Below are 16417 nucleotides of genomic sequence, written 5' to 3' on the forward strand. Positions count from 1 at the left end.
AAGATAGTGTCTTTTTTTCTTTTTTTTTTTTTTCAAAAAAATACACCTACCTATATCTTTTGCTTATCGACTTATCGTATCCATGACACTATAGTAATGTAGTTAAACATTCACACACATATTTTAATTCATTATGTAGTAAATTTGATATTTCTCATCATCGTTTTCAAATGATAGTTCTTAATAATTCTCCAATTAATTTGTTTTTAAGACATAAACATTAATTATGCATTTTTCTTTTGAACATAATATTGAACAACATTAAAATGAAGGAATGTAGCCTGCATATATGATAAAAAAAAAAAAAAAATAGGAAAGGAAATACATATGACGTTATTTTATCGAAACAAGAATATATATATTTTGAATATCGCACGAAGGGTTGAAGGATTTAAAAAAGGACGAAATCACGTAAAGCAATTTAAAATGAGACGTGGAAAGTCACAGATCACAGAGTTGATGTAGAGTGTGCCGAGGGGGTTATACAATTTAAAGCAGTGATTATATGCAACTAAAAAAAAAAAAAAATAAACGAATAGAAATAATCGATTTTAAGCAAACTTTACAGCTAATTTAACTAGATTTATATAAGTGGATTTGTATATGTTTTCAGATGTCTTATAATCACGTTACTGGTTTTATCGGTAAACGATTGGCAAAACGTATACTCGCTTTTTAGCGAAAAAATATTACAAACCATAATATTTTCTATAACACAGTTCCGAGGATCATGATCACTTGTTGCGCACATATTCAAATGACAACCATGCACGGACGCGCACATACACTTGGAAAATTGCCATATTTTGAATTATTTATTGTGCATAGGTGTATTCCCTTGATCCGACACGATTACATTTTGAAATTTGAGTTGTATATGTAACAACAAAAAAAACCGAACAATACAAGGATACGCCGTGTAAGATTGATTTTGGGAGAATATTTGCAAAAAATTAAACATTAAAATATAATATATGAAATATGTTATCGAATACGGCGACTGGTGCAGTTGGATGTCTCAGCGCTGTGCGGCGATCGAAGTGGTGATTTTAGCCACACTGGTAATCGTAATTTCGAGAACTGACTTTGTGTGCAGTATGACAAACTTTTTGTAATACCTAAAAGTTGAAAATGTCAAATTTGCAAAGATGAATAAGGTGATCTGCGTCCTGCAGTGACCGTAAGTATATCATTAAATATAATATTATATTTATTATGTCCGTATTTTTTAACGCAAAAAATATCTAAAATCTATGTGGTTTCTGAGATAATAAAATCTATATGCGATTCGATAATTGTTTAAATCAATTTCAACTCGTAATAAGCTATTGCGCTCAATCATAATATCATGGGCACAAAACATCTGTAGATGCGTATAAATATAACTGAAAACAGTGCCAGGCCGACGTTTGGTTGGTACCGTAGTTGGTGGTTATACATATTTTATTTTTAAAACAAATATATCGATAATAATTATTTGACTTTTGCACCTTATTACGATTAAATTATTATTATTCCTAGTCGTGGCTCGTGGGTACCGGGTACACTGGTATACGTGATGCGGTTATTACGGTTACCCGGCTAGAATACGCATATATAGCCTACACGCACATATTATATACAGAAAAATACTCACTCCTTTCACGCCGTTTCGTTATAATACGCACAATGAAATAGGAACAGCACGTGCATTATACATATTGTTATTTGGACATTGCCTATGTGTAGGCGTAATGCACTAGTGTTACATTATAATTTATAATAATATTATATTATTATGGCGCAGCCGGCGGTATTATTGTTTTTCGTCGTTCACGTTTACACGCGTATTATCGTTAAGATAGGCAGTATTGTTATTACGATCCAATAATATTATAGTGTTGCCCATTAAAAATATTTATGAATCAGTACACACATATTATGTAAGTCACAACTGTAAAATTATTTAGGGAAGTCGCGATTGTTTTTTTTCGACGTGAAACCCGTTTTTATTAAAATACAATTATTTAGGTTATTATAATATTTGTTTACAATAATGTAGTTATTAAAATGTTTGCAACATTTTTAAAGTGTTAATGACTAAACGCATTTCGAAACAAAGATAATCTCAAAAGGCGCTCTTTGAATCTACTGATAAACTGATTTAGTTGTCGATTCAACTTCAAGTTTCGACTTCAATTTATTAAAGCTAACCGTATAACTGAGACGGTGTCGGTACCTACCGGATATACTTAATAGAATGTTTTTTAGAGGCAAAAACTGTTGGTTATCACGATATTATTCTATAAGACATCACGGCAGCATGCAACGCTCAAGAGTCAAGACCTGATACGCACGCAGCAGCAGCACAGCGCTTCGTATATCGAACTGCACCGCATAAACGAAACGATTCGGTGTTGGTGATTTTTTTTTTTTTTTATCGCTTCGGATGATCGGATTTATTATTATTTTTTTTTTTCAGAACGAGTGCCTTCAATAATTACGACTGTTTGCGATGTTACACGAAACAATATTGGTAACATTTTATATCTGGAACACGGTTAGAGATCATTATAAGATATTATAATATGTGCGATACAGCAGAAAAACTGGATTGCGTTAGAACGCGCGGGCTCTGCGCATTATTATAATATTCTTAAGTCTAATATCCCACGCGCGGGCTGTTGTACACGTGAGTTTTTAAAAATATTCAACTCTTCGGGCAACAAGTCCTGTTTTTTCCATTTAGACTTCATGACATACTGCGCGTGGTATTATATTATTAATATATTGAGTGGTATGGGGTATACCACTGTGTAATAATAGCGTTCGACATTCGCTGACCCGTAACAATAATATTATTTGCATCGGTGAAATGATTGGCCGAAAACCATAATAATTAGGTCTATATAATATGATATATACAATATACGAGTATGTATGCCACTTATTTCGTCGGTTATAGATAAAAATACAAAATTCAGTAGTACCTACTACTGGGACGAATGCAAGTTCAGTGCAGAACATACAACACTGTCTCTGATACCCAGAAACCTCAGAAACCCATTTAAAGTTACGCGTATCATAAATATAGATTTTAGTCTTCGATTTTTTATCGTACGTTTTGTAATTTTTCGTTTACTTTTTTTTTAAAACAGTCACTCCTTTGTTTCGACCAAGTTCTGTTTTCTTCGCTATGCCTAAATGTTCGTCAATTAAAAGTGATGAATTTTTTTTATCGTTTTAGAATAGAATTAGTGATTAAGCAAAAATTAATTTTTATATATTAAGCTAAATCATTTTTCATATTCTTATTTTCAAATAAAGATATTGCATTTTTTATCTCCTTTGCAGTACTTTTGTCTTTGGATAAAAACAGTAACATGATAGAATTACCAAGTCCTCAGTCGTATAAGTAGGTATAGACTATAGACGGTAAGGGCTATGGTAGTTCTGGAAATAGTTCTTGAAATTTCAACACTATCAACTATCAAAAATAATTTGTATAACACAACTTATAATGCTGTCGATATTCCAACAGTTTTTATCAATCACCACTACTAAAATATACCACAAAACATGCATTATACATGTTAATAGTTGCAATGTGTAATAATATGCATCTTATTTAAAATATGTAAAAATATGCAAAATAAAATAACTACCATTTACTCCAACGTGATATAAATCGAGGACATACAAATAAAAACAGTAATCAAAAGTTGCAAAAAATCACGCTAATGCATAAAACTTCTAGCTCTTTACATTAGAAGTATAATCAATAGATAACAGTGCAGACGGTAACATATTTTGCTGTTTTTGTATATTTTATTTTATTTTTTAACGCCATTGGGGTTTCATTAAAAATTAATATTAATAAATAACTTGTTCTGAACCAACCAATGGCTAAATGCGTATATATGTGGGTTCGTATGATATTGCGACGTTATTAGGCCAAGTAAGATTGAGTACTTAAAACGCTAAAAACGGTGAACAATGTTAATAGTAAAAACGTGATTAATTATTTCGATACAGAAAAAAAACGTGTAGGTAATGTAATCAACAAAATTATGTAATCGTCGGTTGTTAAACCTTTTTAAAATATAACAATTTCTATAGTCGTATTATAATATTTATAGATATTATCCAATTTCAACTATTGCTGAAATAACCAATGATCGACTTTTAATGATATTTACTGATCTATCCACGTTTATCTTTTTGCCTAAAATCCCTTTTAAAATATTTTGTGTAGATTTCCACAACAAGCATACTACTCTATTCTTACAAAATAAATGAAATACAATTCGTTTATAAAATAGGCCTATTCTGGTACACAACCAACTGTTACATAAAGTGTTATATTTTATAAACTATAAAATATTATTAGTCGAATAGAATGACACAATCATAAAAATGTATAGCACTTTTTAATAATGGGATCCAAAATACCAGTATATTCAAATAAAAATTCTGACATATTGTTAAATAATTGTTATTGTAATTGTAATTGATTTAATTGCCCTCGGTAACTTTTAATGTTTACTAATTAATCATCATTATTCGTTGTTTAAAGTGTAAATATATTACTATGGTACTAACATTTTAATAATTATGATTTGCGTTTAGAAAATATAACACTTGTAATCGCCTACTAAAAATCAAGTAGGCCAAAAACATACTTATTTGTAGATATTGTAACAAAATAAATATATGACTATAAATACCGTTCAATTAGTCAACATATTTTGAAATCTTCTGTTTGCACCGAAATTTCACTCTTGTCAAATATATTGTATAAGCTATTTTTATAATGTTTCGATATGATAATGAGCACCACGCCTCTGGACGTCTTATCTGAATGTCCACTCTCTCACGTTCTCTCAATTTAACACTTGTGATTTACTATTATGCACATCCACATTCAAAGCATTTTCTTTGGATACCTTAAATTCAATTCACTGATTTTATTATATATTAATATTATTATCTATTTTTTATTAACTAAACTTTTTATTTTTTCTCCGTTATTGTTATCTTACTAGTGTAGCATAGATACACTTACTTATTTTAAAGATCTTTTATACACAAATACAAATATTTAAAATTAAAAAAAATTAAAAAGGCATAATTAATGTTGAAATACTTATGAATCTTGATTTTTTATAATTTACTAGCTGACCCGACAGATTTCATCCTATCTTAACAATGAATATTGAATTCTAATTGGTTTAATTAAAAAACAAATATTATTCCAAAAATTGTTATGTATTAAGATGGTAAATTGTATTTTTAGAAGTTCTATAAAGTTCCCGGAAAAACATTTAGTACAGGGGCCCGAGATTGTGTGTGGGGGCCCTGAATATATATATATACATATATAATGTACTTACATAAGGCTAATAAGTAATAAGTAATAATATCAGATCTTAAAGTCCAATATTTTTAATAAAAAAAAATCCCTCGAAGTATTTATTATTTAAGCACTCTTACTGTTACCAAAGCTTATGAAAAACACAATAGCCTAAAAAAAAATAAAAATAACATAATTTTATATCATTGTAAAACCAATTAATTAATTTGTCGAATGACTCAGAATTCAAATAATTTTTATTTTATTTATATTTAAAACGTTGAACATTATTATGTACGGAAGGTTAAATATTTTTGAGTAGCCAAGATACCATTTCAAACACTCCAAAATTATATTTCAATCATAATATATTAAATCATAGTAAATAAATATAAGTCAGTATAACTGAATATGCTTTATTAAATTATAATAAAATTATAATTTCACAGCAAAATACATTAATGATTATAATGCATATACATGACATAGATAGTAACTTGACTCAATTACCTAAATCTTTGAATACGAGTATATGACACATGTTAGTATTTATAATTTGAATGAATTATATTATAAATTATAGTGCATGACTACACAAGTATCGTTTTGCATATAATATTATTAAAATAATATACCTAACAAAGTAACAAACTATTCTCTCCAAGCACTAAGATCCAAATCCAATAAATGTCGTCTGCATTTCTTTATTCTAGGTGAATATCTGAAACAGACAATAATTAACAAAATAAATAACAAGTGACTTAATATATATTATAAATATAAATTAATTAAGTAGTGATAAAATGAAATATACGATTTTTTCTTTTTTAGTGGGAATATATTATAATTATATTAAACAATTTTTAAGACACCTATAGAATACCACAATATAAATTAATAATTTTCATAAATATAAATATATAGTTGATAACATATAACATCCGAGTTTTTTTTTTTTTTTTTATTGGAAAAAGTATCGAAAATACTCTTAAACTATTCGATATATATTACAATTTTTAATTTTTATAACATACGAATATTGTATTCAACTATTTTTTATAACTATAAAAACTCAAATTTTTATTGAAGAAAACGAAAAATGATTTCTAGACCCTCTGCAACCCCAAAAAGTAAAAATTCTTGCTTACGTTCTTGTTACATACCGTTAAATACCTAGTTAGAAAATTTATGAAAAAGGCCGTGAATATATAAAAGTAAACAAGTAACAAATAACCATACAAATAATTAAAATGCCTAAAAAAAGTATTGAATACATAATTCTTTACTATATATATATAGATAGTTATCTATTAAATACATAGTATGTATGTATAACTAAAAAATATAATATTTACCTAGTTGTCTTGAAAATATTAATTGGCACTTCTTCCAATTCAGTTGTAGCACACAATACATGACCCAAGTCGAGGTTTCTCAAAGTTCTCAATTGTGCTGATATCATAAACAAATATATAGAATATAGCAATACTATAGATATTCATGAATTAAATTATAAATCTAAAAAAAAATTTAAAAAAATACCAACAACTGTATCTTTATAGTTTATACATACCTAACGAATAACTTCCCGGTTGATCTTTCACGTCAAAAAAGAAACGATCGCCATATCTAATACGATAAAATACATCGGCTAAGATGCACTGTGCAGTTGGACCAACTGTTCCACCGTCGACCGGCGGTTCGAGTAAAGCTCCCACGATCAGATCAATGTCATAAATAGTTTCGTACAGTTCTTTCAGTGTGTTGACGTCCTGTGGCCATGTTTGATATTATTGTTACAATCCATACAAATTTATGTAGTTAATAAGTTGAGGTCAAGTGTTTGATAACACGTAAACATATTTTAAAATAATTTAAGTATAATGAAGAAATAAACTTTTGAAACAAAACATCTGCACAGGGTTTCAATCTATAGTTGTGGCCTGTTGGTGACTTAATAACGTCAGTGAATAATATTATTAGACATTATAAGACAATAATAACATTTTTAATTTTCATAGTTTTAAATCTGCTAAATATTAAAATTATTAAATTGTTATTGATAACAACATCATTTTTGAGATATAAAAACAATCGACTTACGTCATATGAAAAAATTGTTGATAAATCTTTAAATGAAGTAACTTCTTTGAAACCGCACAATCTTCTTATCGTAATGTACGGCGGTACGCCGACATCACGCCCTCTTTGAATATCCACTGACAGTAAATCTTGGCTACCAGTGACGTGAGTTCGGAACATAAAATTTGAAATCTATAACAAATATTTATGATTAAACAATGTGTGTTAATTGATACAATATACAGTGAAACCTCCCTAAGCGTACACCTTCCATTTTATTTTATTTGGGAATAGGAATATATTCAATACTTTTCAATAGAAAAACCTCCAACCGGATCCAAGTATATCTATTTTAATCTTAATTTTAAAATAATAACAATAATACGACAGAAAAAACGCGTTTATACTAATATAACCATAACGAACTCGTTTAAAAACTGATATTTTGTACATCAAATTGAATTGTATTTATATAATATGTATTCATTTCTTTTTTAATATTGATTTGAATATGCTTAATTATAATATTAAAATTATTTTATTATTGAAACATAGTATCTCAATATTTACGAGTGTAGCGTCCTCTTAAAACATTAAAGAATAATATTATAATTGAATTCAAACTAGTGCATATGTTTTCCTTTAACACATTTACCCTTTATACATTTTAACAATTTACTTATTCTGATTAGCGGACATCTCCAAATAGCGAATGCAATTTCAATGACCAAGAATTTCTGTTATTCAAATGTTTCACTGTACTATTAATGTATTTTCAATAACCAAACATCATAATATTGGTTTATATTAATTATTTACATCTTATTATAAATTAGTTGATACTAAATGTCTATACGTAATAAGTACGTTAAAATTAAATATTCATAAATAATACTTACCAAATAATTAAACGAAGGTGTGAACATACGGCCTGTTGTGATCGTCATGCCTCTGACTATCTCCTCAAAATTTGAGCCTTCTACTAAGGGATCAGGTTTTGACATCCATTCGTTAAGCTTTACCGAATCCACTATTTCATAATTATTGTCCATGTAACTATTAGTAAAAAAAAATGTAATGAAAACAGTATACAATAATAATATTTCACAGTGAAAACAAAAGTTCTACTTGTATAACGATGGCACTGTATTGTGCGGCACTCGGAAAGCACCACCTGCAAATTCCGTGGCCAGTTGTGGCATGAGCGAAGGGTTGTATTCTGTCCTTTTATTCTTTTTAAGACATAAACCAGTGCGTTTTGTGAATGATTTTCCTGTGAATATATAAGAAACATTAATTTACATTTTATTTATAATACAATACGTCAATACGGACAACAACCCAAATACAGACAACATACAATTAATGTGAGAAGTTTGAGGAATACAAAATACAAATTAATTGAACAGAAATGACAATGACGGGTACTCGTCGACAATGCATTTCGTCTTTCTGAAGATTTGTCTGTCACAATATTAAACAGCAATAAGTAAAAATAATTACACAATATATATTAGTTATATACTTGTATTACTCCTAATCAATAAATTTTATTTTTATTTTTTTTTTTAATTAGTTAATGAAAACTACTATAATACAAGTTAAAGAAAACATTCGAGACATATTTCTGACAAATAAATAATTTTAAATATACAAAATCTCAGATAGGGAATATTACAGTTGTATTATCTGTAACCACCAAACAATTTGCTGAGCATAAAACAAAATCGTTATCTGTTATTGATGATTTTTTCCCCTTAATAAATTTATAATATACAACACTGGGTTGAGGTGTAGTCGAGGTTAGTGAAGTTAATAAAAGTTCAATTCCTTTAGATTTGTAATCAAAGTATCGTAATTTTTTTTATGTCGAATTAACTCTACATAATTTCTAATATATAATAATATTTTAAATATTTAAGTGTTGTAAATACCAAGTAAAATAGGTAAATAATCCCGGTAAACAATTATTTGATTTAATGCGCCAACAAATTTTCTGGCTTCTTGATATAATTTTTTCGTCGGACCATTGGGGATTTATTTGTCGTAACTTATCAGCCACAACATTATGAAACCTGGTAAACATTGTCGTATACGCTGTGAGTCCAAAATGTTGATTTAATCTTGGGTCTCCTATAAATAAATGTAAATAATGTATTATAAACACGCAAAATAATATATATTTTATTAAATTATTCATGTTGTCTAATCAATGGATTTAATGATTTACACTATACTTTTTTCATTGAGAAATAAAAAGTCATTTTTGAAACGACTAAACGGGAAAAAACGTAAAAAAAATTGTTAGCTTACTAAATAATAACATTGTTAAAACACCGACTTATAACACCATTTTAGCGATATAAGCAGAACTTTGCGAAAAATGTATTTTCATTTTTCAAATGTAATAATACCTTTTCAAATATGTAATTTAGGTAGTAATAGAATACAGATTGTACTGATGAGAAGTACATTTTTAAATACGACATACATTAAAAATTAAATTTGAAGCGATGATAGATCAATTGGTTACGTGAAAAACATATTTAAAAAGATTCGCCATTACTAAGTTCTACCGACAAGATCGAATGCAGATAATAAAAATAATAAACTTTATAAGATATTGAACAATATTTGAATGAAATAAAAACTACAGTAATATTACTACGTAAATAATTGTAATACGTTACCGGCTTCAAAACAAACGCGCACGTTTTCCCGCTCATCGCATAATAATGATCCGTATCTTTTCTTTTGAGGACAAAATTCGCGTCCATTTATGATATCTGTTTTCAATCTTCCGCCGTCAAACGATCTAATTGAATCCGCCGTATCTTGTTTGTGTCCATACAATTGTGACGCGTCAAAGAATGATGTCGCCTGATTCATCTATGAAAGAATTACCAAATACACCTATACTGTTGTAGACAAATTGTAGGTAGGCATTATATAGGTATATAACTGTATTTGTAAATATTTTATTCTGTCGGAATATTAAATATTTTTCAGCGAACAACTAAGTATACGTAAAAAAATATACGATGGAACTAAAAATTGTACAGAGGCCAGTTTCGAACGATTTAACGACAGGGTCTCTAAAATATTGTTAAAAGCCATTTAATAACTATCCGACTGTACTTAAATACACCTCAAAAATGGATTCTACCTCGAACTAATACTACCAACAAACCGTTGGTACCAATCCAAGATAGATTTCAAACTCATTAAGAGGCCAGACACACTAAGTATTATAATATAATAAACTCTATTTAATTTAAAATATTTATATTCAATCATAAATCGTGACAATATCATTTTTTTTTATGTCTAAATTCTACGCACTACTTATTTTAACTATAAATCCACTAGGTGTTATTAAACATTTTAAGAAGCTATCTGGTTAATACTTAATAAGCTCTCACGAACCGAAATATTATAAGTTTTAACTTACAAGTTTTATGTTGTATATTTACGATATAGACGATATTTACGTTAACCTATGTCCTGAATTAATGTTTGATATAAATGTCAATAAAATAAACAATGCATTAAAAATTAACACTCACTGGGGTTTGAGGAGTTACGGGACAGTTGAAATTATTGGCAGCCGTCATTGCACGTTTAAATTCCATACACGTTTGTCCAGTAGAACCAAGCACTGGGTCATTTGTGGGTATCTCAATAGCTAATTGACATTGGTACGGGCTATTACTGTTGATCTCATAAATCGGAATGGAACAACATCTTTCTGGCCCTATTCAGATAATCAACAATAACTTTAATCGTAAATCATAAACTGTTTTTTAAACATACATATTAAATAATTAAATAAATCTAGGCGATATAATATACGTGTAATATTGCTGATTTGAAACTGTAAATTTTTGCACAAATATTTATTTATTTAATTATTTATTTTGCAATTAACGGATGGATGCCTTTTGAATACAATACGATACATAGGATATATAATTAACAATAGATAGTAATACAAATAATAAAAATGATAAATAAAGCATAAAAAGATAGAGTACATACCTAATTAAATATAGTTAAATAAGTGAAATTACTTTTTAATTGAAGATTATGAAATGACAAAAGTGTGCGGGTAGAATATTGAGTAAATTTAAAGTTAATATGTGATAAGAGAATAGTAAAATCTATAGCGTAAGATAACAAACCACTTTTTAAAGTCTAGCCCAACATCTATCAACGGTCGGTTAAAGAGTTTAGGTCAAACATTTTAAAGGCATAACCATGAGAGGGAAAATTAAATGCTTAAAATATTATGTTTGATCCTAATCCTATTGTGTGAATATACGTAATTTACCTACTTGTAATAGTATGTAATATAACAGAGTGGCTTAAAATATTTACAAATAGCTAATATTGGGAAAATGGGAAGCATGTCAAACTTGTAGTAATATAATATGTTATATATAAATACATTTTAAAATTTAAATACGCTTATAGAAAAAGTATTTAAAATACGTCGTATTTTGGAATTTTATTGACGAAGTTGCTCAATGACGTATAATCAACGACCACGATGATACTAACTGAAAAAAGAAACTATTTTTACCTGTTGTATCGGGTTCCATAAGACTGATATCATGATTGGCCCATTGACCAAATTGACTTAGATGATAATTGTTGTGTAATTTGTCTGGTGTATCGTATAAGGCTCTTCGCAAAAATAATGCTATCTGTAATTGGCGAGGTCTAGGCAACGGAGAACCATTCACTTGTCTACGAACTTCATAAACATCTAATGATCATAATATTTATAAGATAATAATAACAACACATATTATACGATATAAAATATTGAAGCAAATTTAAACCGCATTCATGATATCGATGAATTGTTATGGTGCTTTTAGTTTATATTGCTACTTTTTTTTATAGCCATACTAAGTGTTGTTCAAAACGTTTTTTTTATTATAATAAATATACTAGATAATGTATGATGTGCGAAATTGAGAACCTGGCGCAAGATTAATAAGGCTGAGTGTCCATTACTAGTAGTCATATCGTTTATTAGAAAGACATCAATATTCGACAAAATTATTGAGCGAAAATGAAATCGATCCGAATGAACGACGAAATTTACTTATTTTTCTTGGTTTGTACGAATCTGAAGGAAAATATGATATATTATTACACACACACCCCCCCCCCTATTTATTCGTTTAATAATGAATTTATTTAAAATTTGATTTTTGGAATTTTTAAATATATCATATTTTCAAATTATTAAGATTTTTTTATACTATCTACTCATACTTAAAAGTCGTCTGAAGAGATACAAACTTCTATTTTCAAATGAAAATTTTCTTTTTTTACTGTAAGTTTATGGATACTTTTTTTTAATGTTGATATATCTAATTAAAAATTCGAATGAGTAGTTTTTCAATTATTAAAACATTTTTATTAAAAATAAAAGTTTTTAAAAATTCGAAAGATCAGATTTTGAATAAATCCGTTATGGGAGAAGAAAAACATTCAACGTGTCTCGTGAATCGCTCTGTGCCAATATAAATACATCCACATAAGAATAATTGGAGTCATCTCTATATTTTTAATATAAGTTTAAATCTCATCGCATCGTTTTAGTATTTGAAATGTAAAAACTCACCATCATTATAAACTGCATCAGAAAGTCTGATGTATGGAGTTACAGACGACCCCCACAAAGGGTTTCTCAAGTTATTACATTCGCCATTTACTGTCCTGTAAATTGCATTTCGTGTGCACGTCACTTTAGGTGCACACTGGTCATAGTATATTCTATTTGAATAAGGACCGTTTTCACGATAAATCACGGGGTCATCATTTCTAAACTAGAGGTTAAATATCAAAAATTTAAAACCATCAAATACATTTTCTTCTATAATAATATATAATAGTATGCTATTATTAAGGCTAGGGCTTCTAAGCAGTAAAATATAAAAAAATATGCATTTTATTTACCAAAATATACAAAAATATGCGAAAAAACAAAAAATTGTCTTATTTAATCGAGAATAAGCCAAATCATGGACATCTAACAACCAATTAATTTGGACTTTAGGAAAAAAACATGCAAATACATAGAAATTCTTGTCCTAGTTATTATTATTTGAGTTCATATTATAGGTACTTTATATGAATGATTTATAGTAATGTAAAAGCAATGAAAAAATAAACAATGAAAATTTTATAAATTATTGTTCTGGGCGACTATACTGAATAAAGTAATTACCCAACTTCACCTAGAGAAAAATTAACTAACATAAACAATAAAACTTGACATAATTCAGTTAGACTATTTAAGTTCACGTGCTTGTCAGTTTTTGTGCTGTAACCTACCTCACTTAGTGGACAAATCCAACCTAGATGGGTATTCGCCTGCGCTTGATGTAATTTGGTTGAAGTGTAAATGTGTAATAAGTAATAACTATTCGAGCAAATCAGTACAAATTCTAAACTTAAGAATAATAAATAAGCAGAAATATATTTTTAAAGTAGAACTTTCTTGCTCACGACAACCAAATTGGATAATAATAATTAACTTATTTTTTTTCATATAACCAATTGCAACCAGAAATAAGCAAAAAAAAAAAAATATATTATTTTTCATATTAAAAAAAAAGAAATGTTTATGTGAACTACCCTATATATTATAGTATAAACTATAAAGTATTAATTTCTTAGTAAAAATCTAAAATAAAGGTTTACAAGACTTCCCAAAACCCGACAAATCTATTGGTACACTTTATTGAAATCGATCAAGTGGTATCGAATATTAGCTATCATTTTACTAAATTTCACTTATAGAAACTTATAACTGAAAGGTTAAATGAGTTTAATATTTATTATAATTATTAGTTTTCAAATATTATTATCTTAATATTGTCTATCGAGAATAGATGCATTATGTTACTTTTTTCAATTATAATATATATTTAAATCTATTTATAAATTAATTATTAATTGTTACTTACTAAAAAACTTGATGAAGTTCCCAACACTGATAGGACACACAACCACACAAACAAGTTTAACATCCTTGTACATACCTACAAATTTAAGACTTAGAGAAGTAGAAAAAAATTATCTATTAAACATTATTTATTCGACAACAATTTTGCACAATCTATTCACAGTAAGCATAATTCGTGAAATATCTAAAAAATATTGAATTTTTACGTCCTTATGATTTGAGTATGACAAATTAATGATTTAATTTCCTTAATTTATAATTACTTGGTAGCTAAACCACAAAATTAAGACGTTAGAGTAATAAAAAGACTAATCGACCCCTCGCATACTCACACATAAAAAACCCTTAAGTACCTCTGTATATACTGTATATATTATATAATATTATACTTTGTACCTAAAATATGAATAAATAATATGTAGACTTCTTATAATATAATTTTTATAAAATGTTACTAGGAAAAACTTCAATATTGGTGTGAATATATATTTTTTTTTATCTATTTTTGCGTTTATTGATATATTCCATAAATATGTATTTTAAACATAAATTATTTTTTGTAAAAAAAAATTCAATATTAAATAAACTGTTTACAATTCAACATGGTTTTAAGATAAAAAAAAATATATATATACTAATACTTACATAAAACCCACAGATTTTAATTTATATTAAATATACAAAAATAACAAAAAATTATCTGGATTAATGTACAAAAAGTTCAATCAAAAAATAACGCACTTTACTTCTGCTGCAGGACAGAACTCCCTAGTTTTAATGTACTCTCAAATAACAATTATCATACCTCGATGGTTCACAATTGAATATTATAATTATTGACAAACAATTATTATCAACATATGGTCTAACAAATATTTTGCACATGTCGATCATGCTTATATAATGTATATGTTACATAATCATGCTTACATTAAATTTAACAAGTGTTTGTAGTTTATGACAACTCTTAGGTAAATAACAATTACCTACCTCTGTGATAAATTAATAGACACTGCAGAATTAGGAGAAAACTCAAAGAGCAACTAGTCATTTATAATATAACTCCATCGCGAAATATAATAATAACTAATAAGAGGCAAAAAATACAATAATAATTTATGACACTAATTTTTTCCACCAAAACATAAAGTTTTATATTTTTAAATATCAGCATTTTCGATAAAACTTAAAGTGTAAAGCACGTAATTCGTAGGGTAGGTAGTGTAACAAAATTGCTTTTTAAGATAGGTCGACACGATATTTGTTTTCTCTCTTAGATCTACGCGCGATAAAGATAAAAAGTAGATATTATTATAAAACATTATCTCCAAAGTATTACTGACAATAAGTGACAATATGAAAATCGGTATAAAATTTATGGAGGTTTTTTTTTATAGAGTTAAGCCGAGGTCATTTTGTGTTTGTCCTGTTTTTCTTTTCTCGTAATATACAAAATGTACAATGATCATCTCAATCTTTACACGGTCAGGTACTCCGGTCGACATTTGGTTGGCTGCTACTCTGTATATTAATTGTAGGTATAGGAAATCTATACGTTTCAAGCCTGAGAATCGTATGGTTACATCATTATTCCTAGTCATGGATACTGTTTATAAATAGTAACTAATTATTTTAATCAATGGAACCGGGCACGCAGATATACGCATGGTTTCATACCTGGCTAGAATATACGCGGGCTATAATCCTTATTCCTTTCACGCAGTTTCTTTGTATTGTTGTGGACAATGAAATACGAACGGCACTCGCGTTTTACATTATAAATTATTATTCAGATATTACCTATACATGCATAGGCGTAAATATTTAATTTTGTTGATGTTTATGCAAATTTTAACTTATTTGAATAGTATATACCTAATAATAATAAATAGTAATATGATATAGGTAATTTTATAAAAAAAATATGTATATTTTTTTAAGTGTTTGTACTGTGCCGTTATACTTAAGTAATGCTATATGCAAGTATTAAATTTATAACGTGTTAAAACTATTAAATT

General features: G+C 27.7%; 1 protein-coding gene across 1 annotated transcript; it reads right to left on the minus strand.

Annotated features, from left to right (window-relative positions):
* Positions 1–5734: 5734 nt before the first annotated feature.
* LOC132930321 (peroxidase-like) lies at positions 5735–15202 on the minus strand. The gene is given in 14 exon segments (XM_060996132.1): positions 5735–6053; positions 6688–6784; positions 6906–7104; positions 7436–7606; positions 8314–8470; positions 8543–8687; positions 9349–9430; positions 9432–9547; positions 10105–10303; positions 10981–11168; positions 11997–12182; positions 13053–13257; positions 14401–14475; positions 15045–15202. Coding segments are annotated over 13 exon segments (1878 nt in total). The 5' UTR covers positions 14464–14475; positions 15045–15202; the 3' UTR covers positions 5735–5983.
* Between the last annotated feature and the right edge of the window lie 1215 nt (positions 15203–16417).

The sequence above is a fragment of the Rhopalosiphum padi genome, chromosome 4 (assembly GCF_020882245.1).
Source record: "Rhopalosiphum padi isolate XX-2018 chromosome 4, ASM2088224v1, whole genome shotgun sequence".
In the NCBI taxonomy this organism is placed as follows: Eukaryota; Metazoa; Arthropoda; class Insecta; order Hemiptera; family Aphididae; genus Rhopalosiphum; species Rhopalosiphum padi.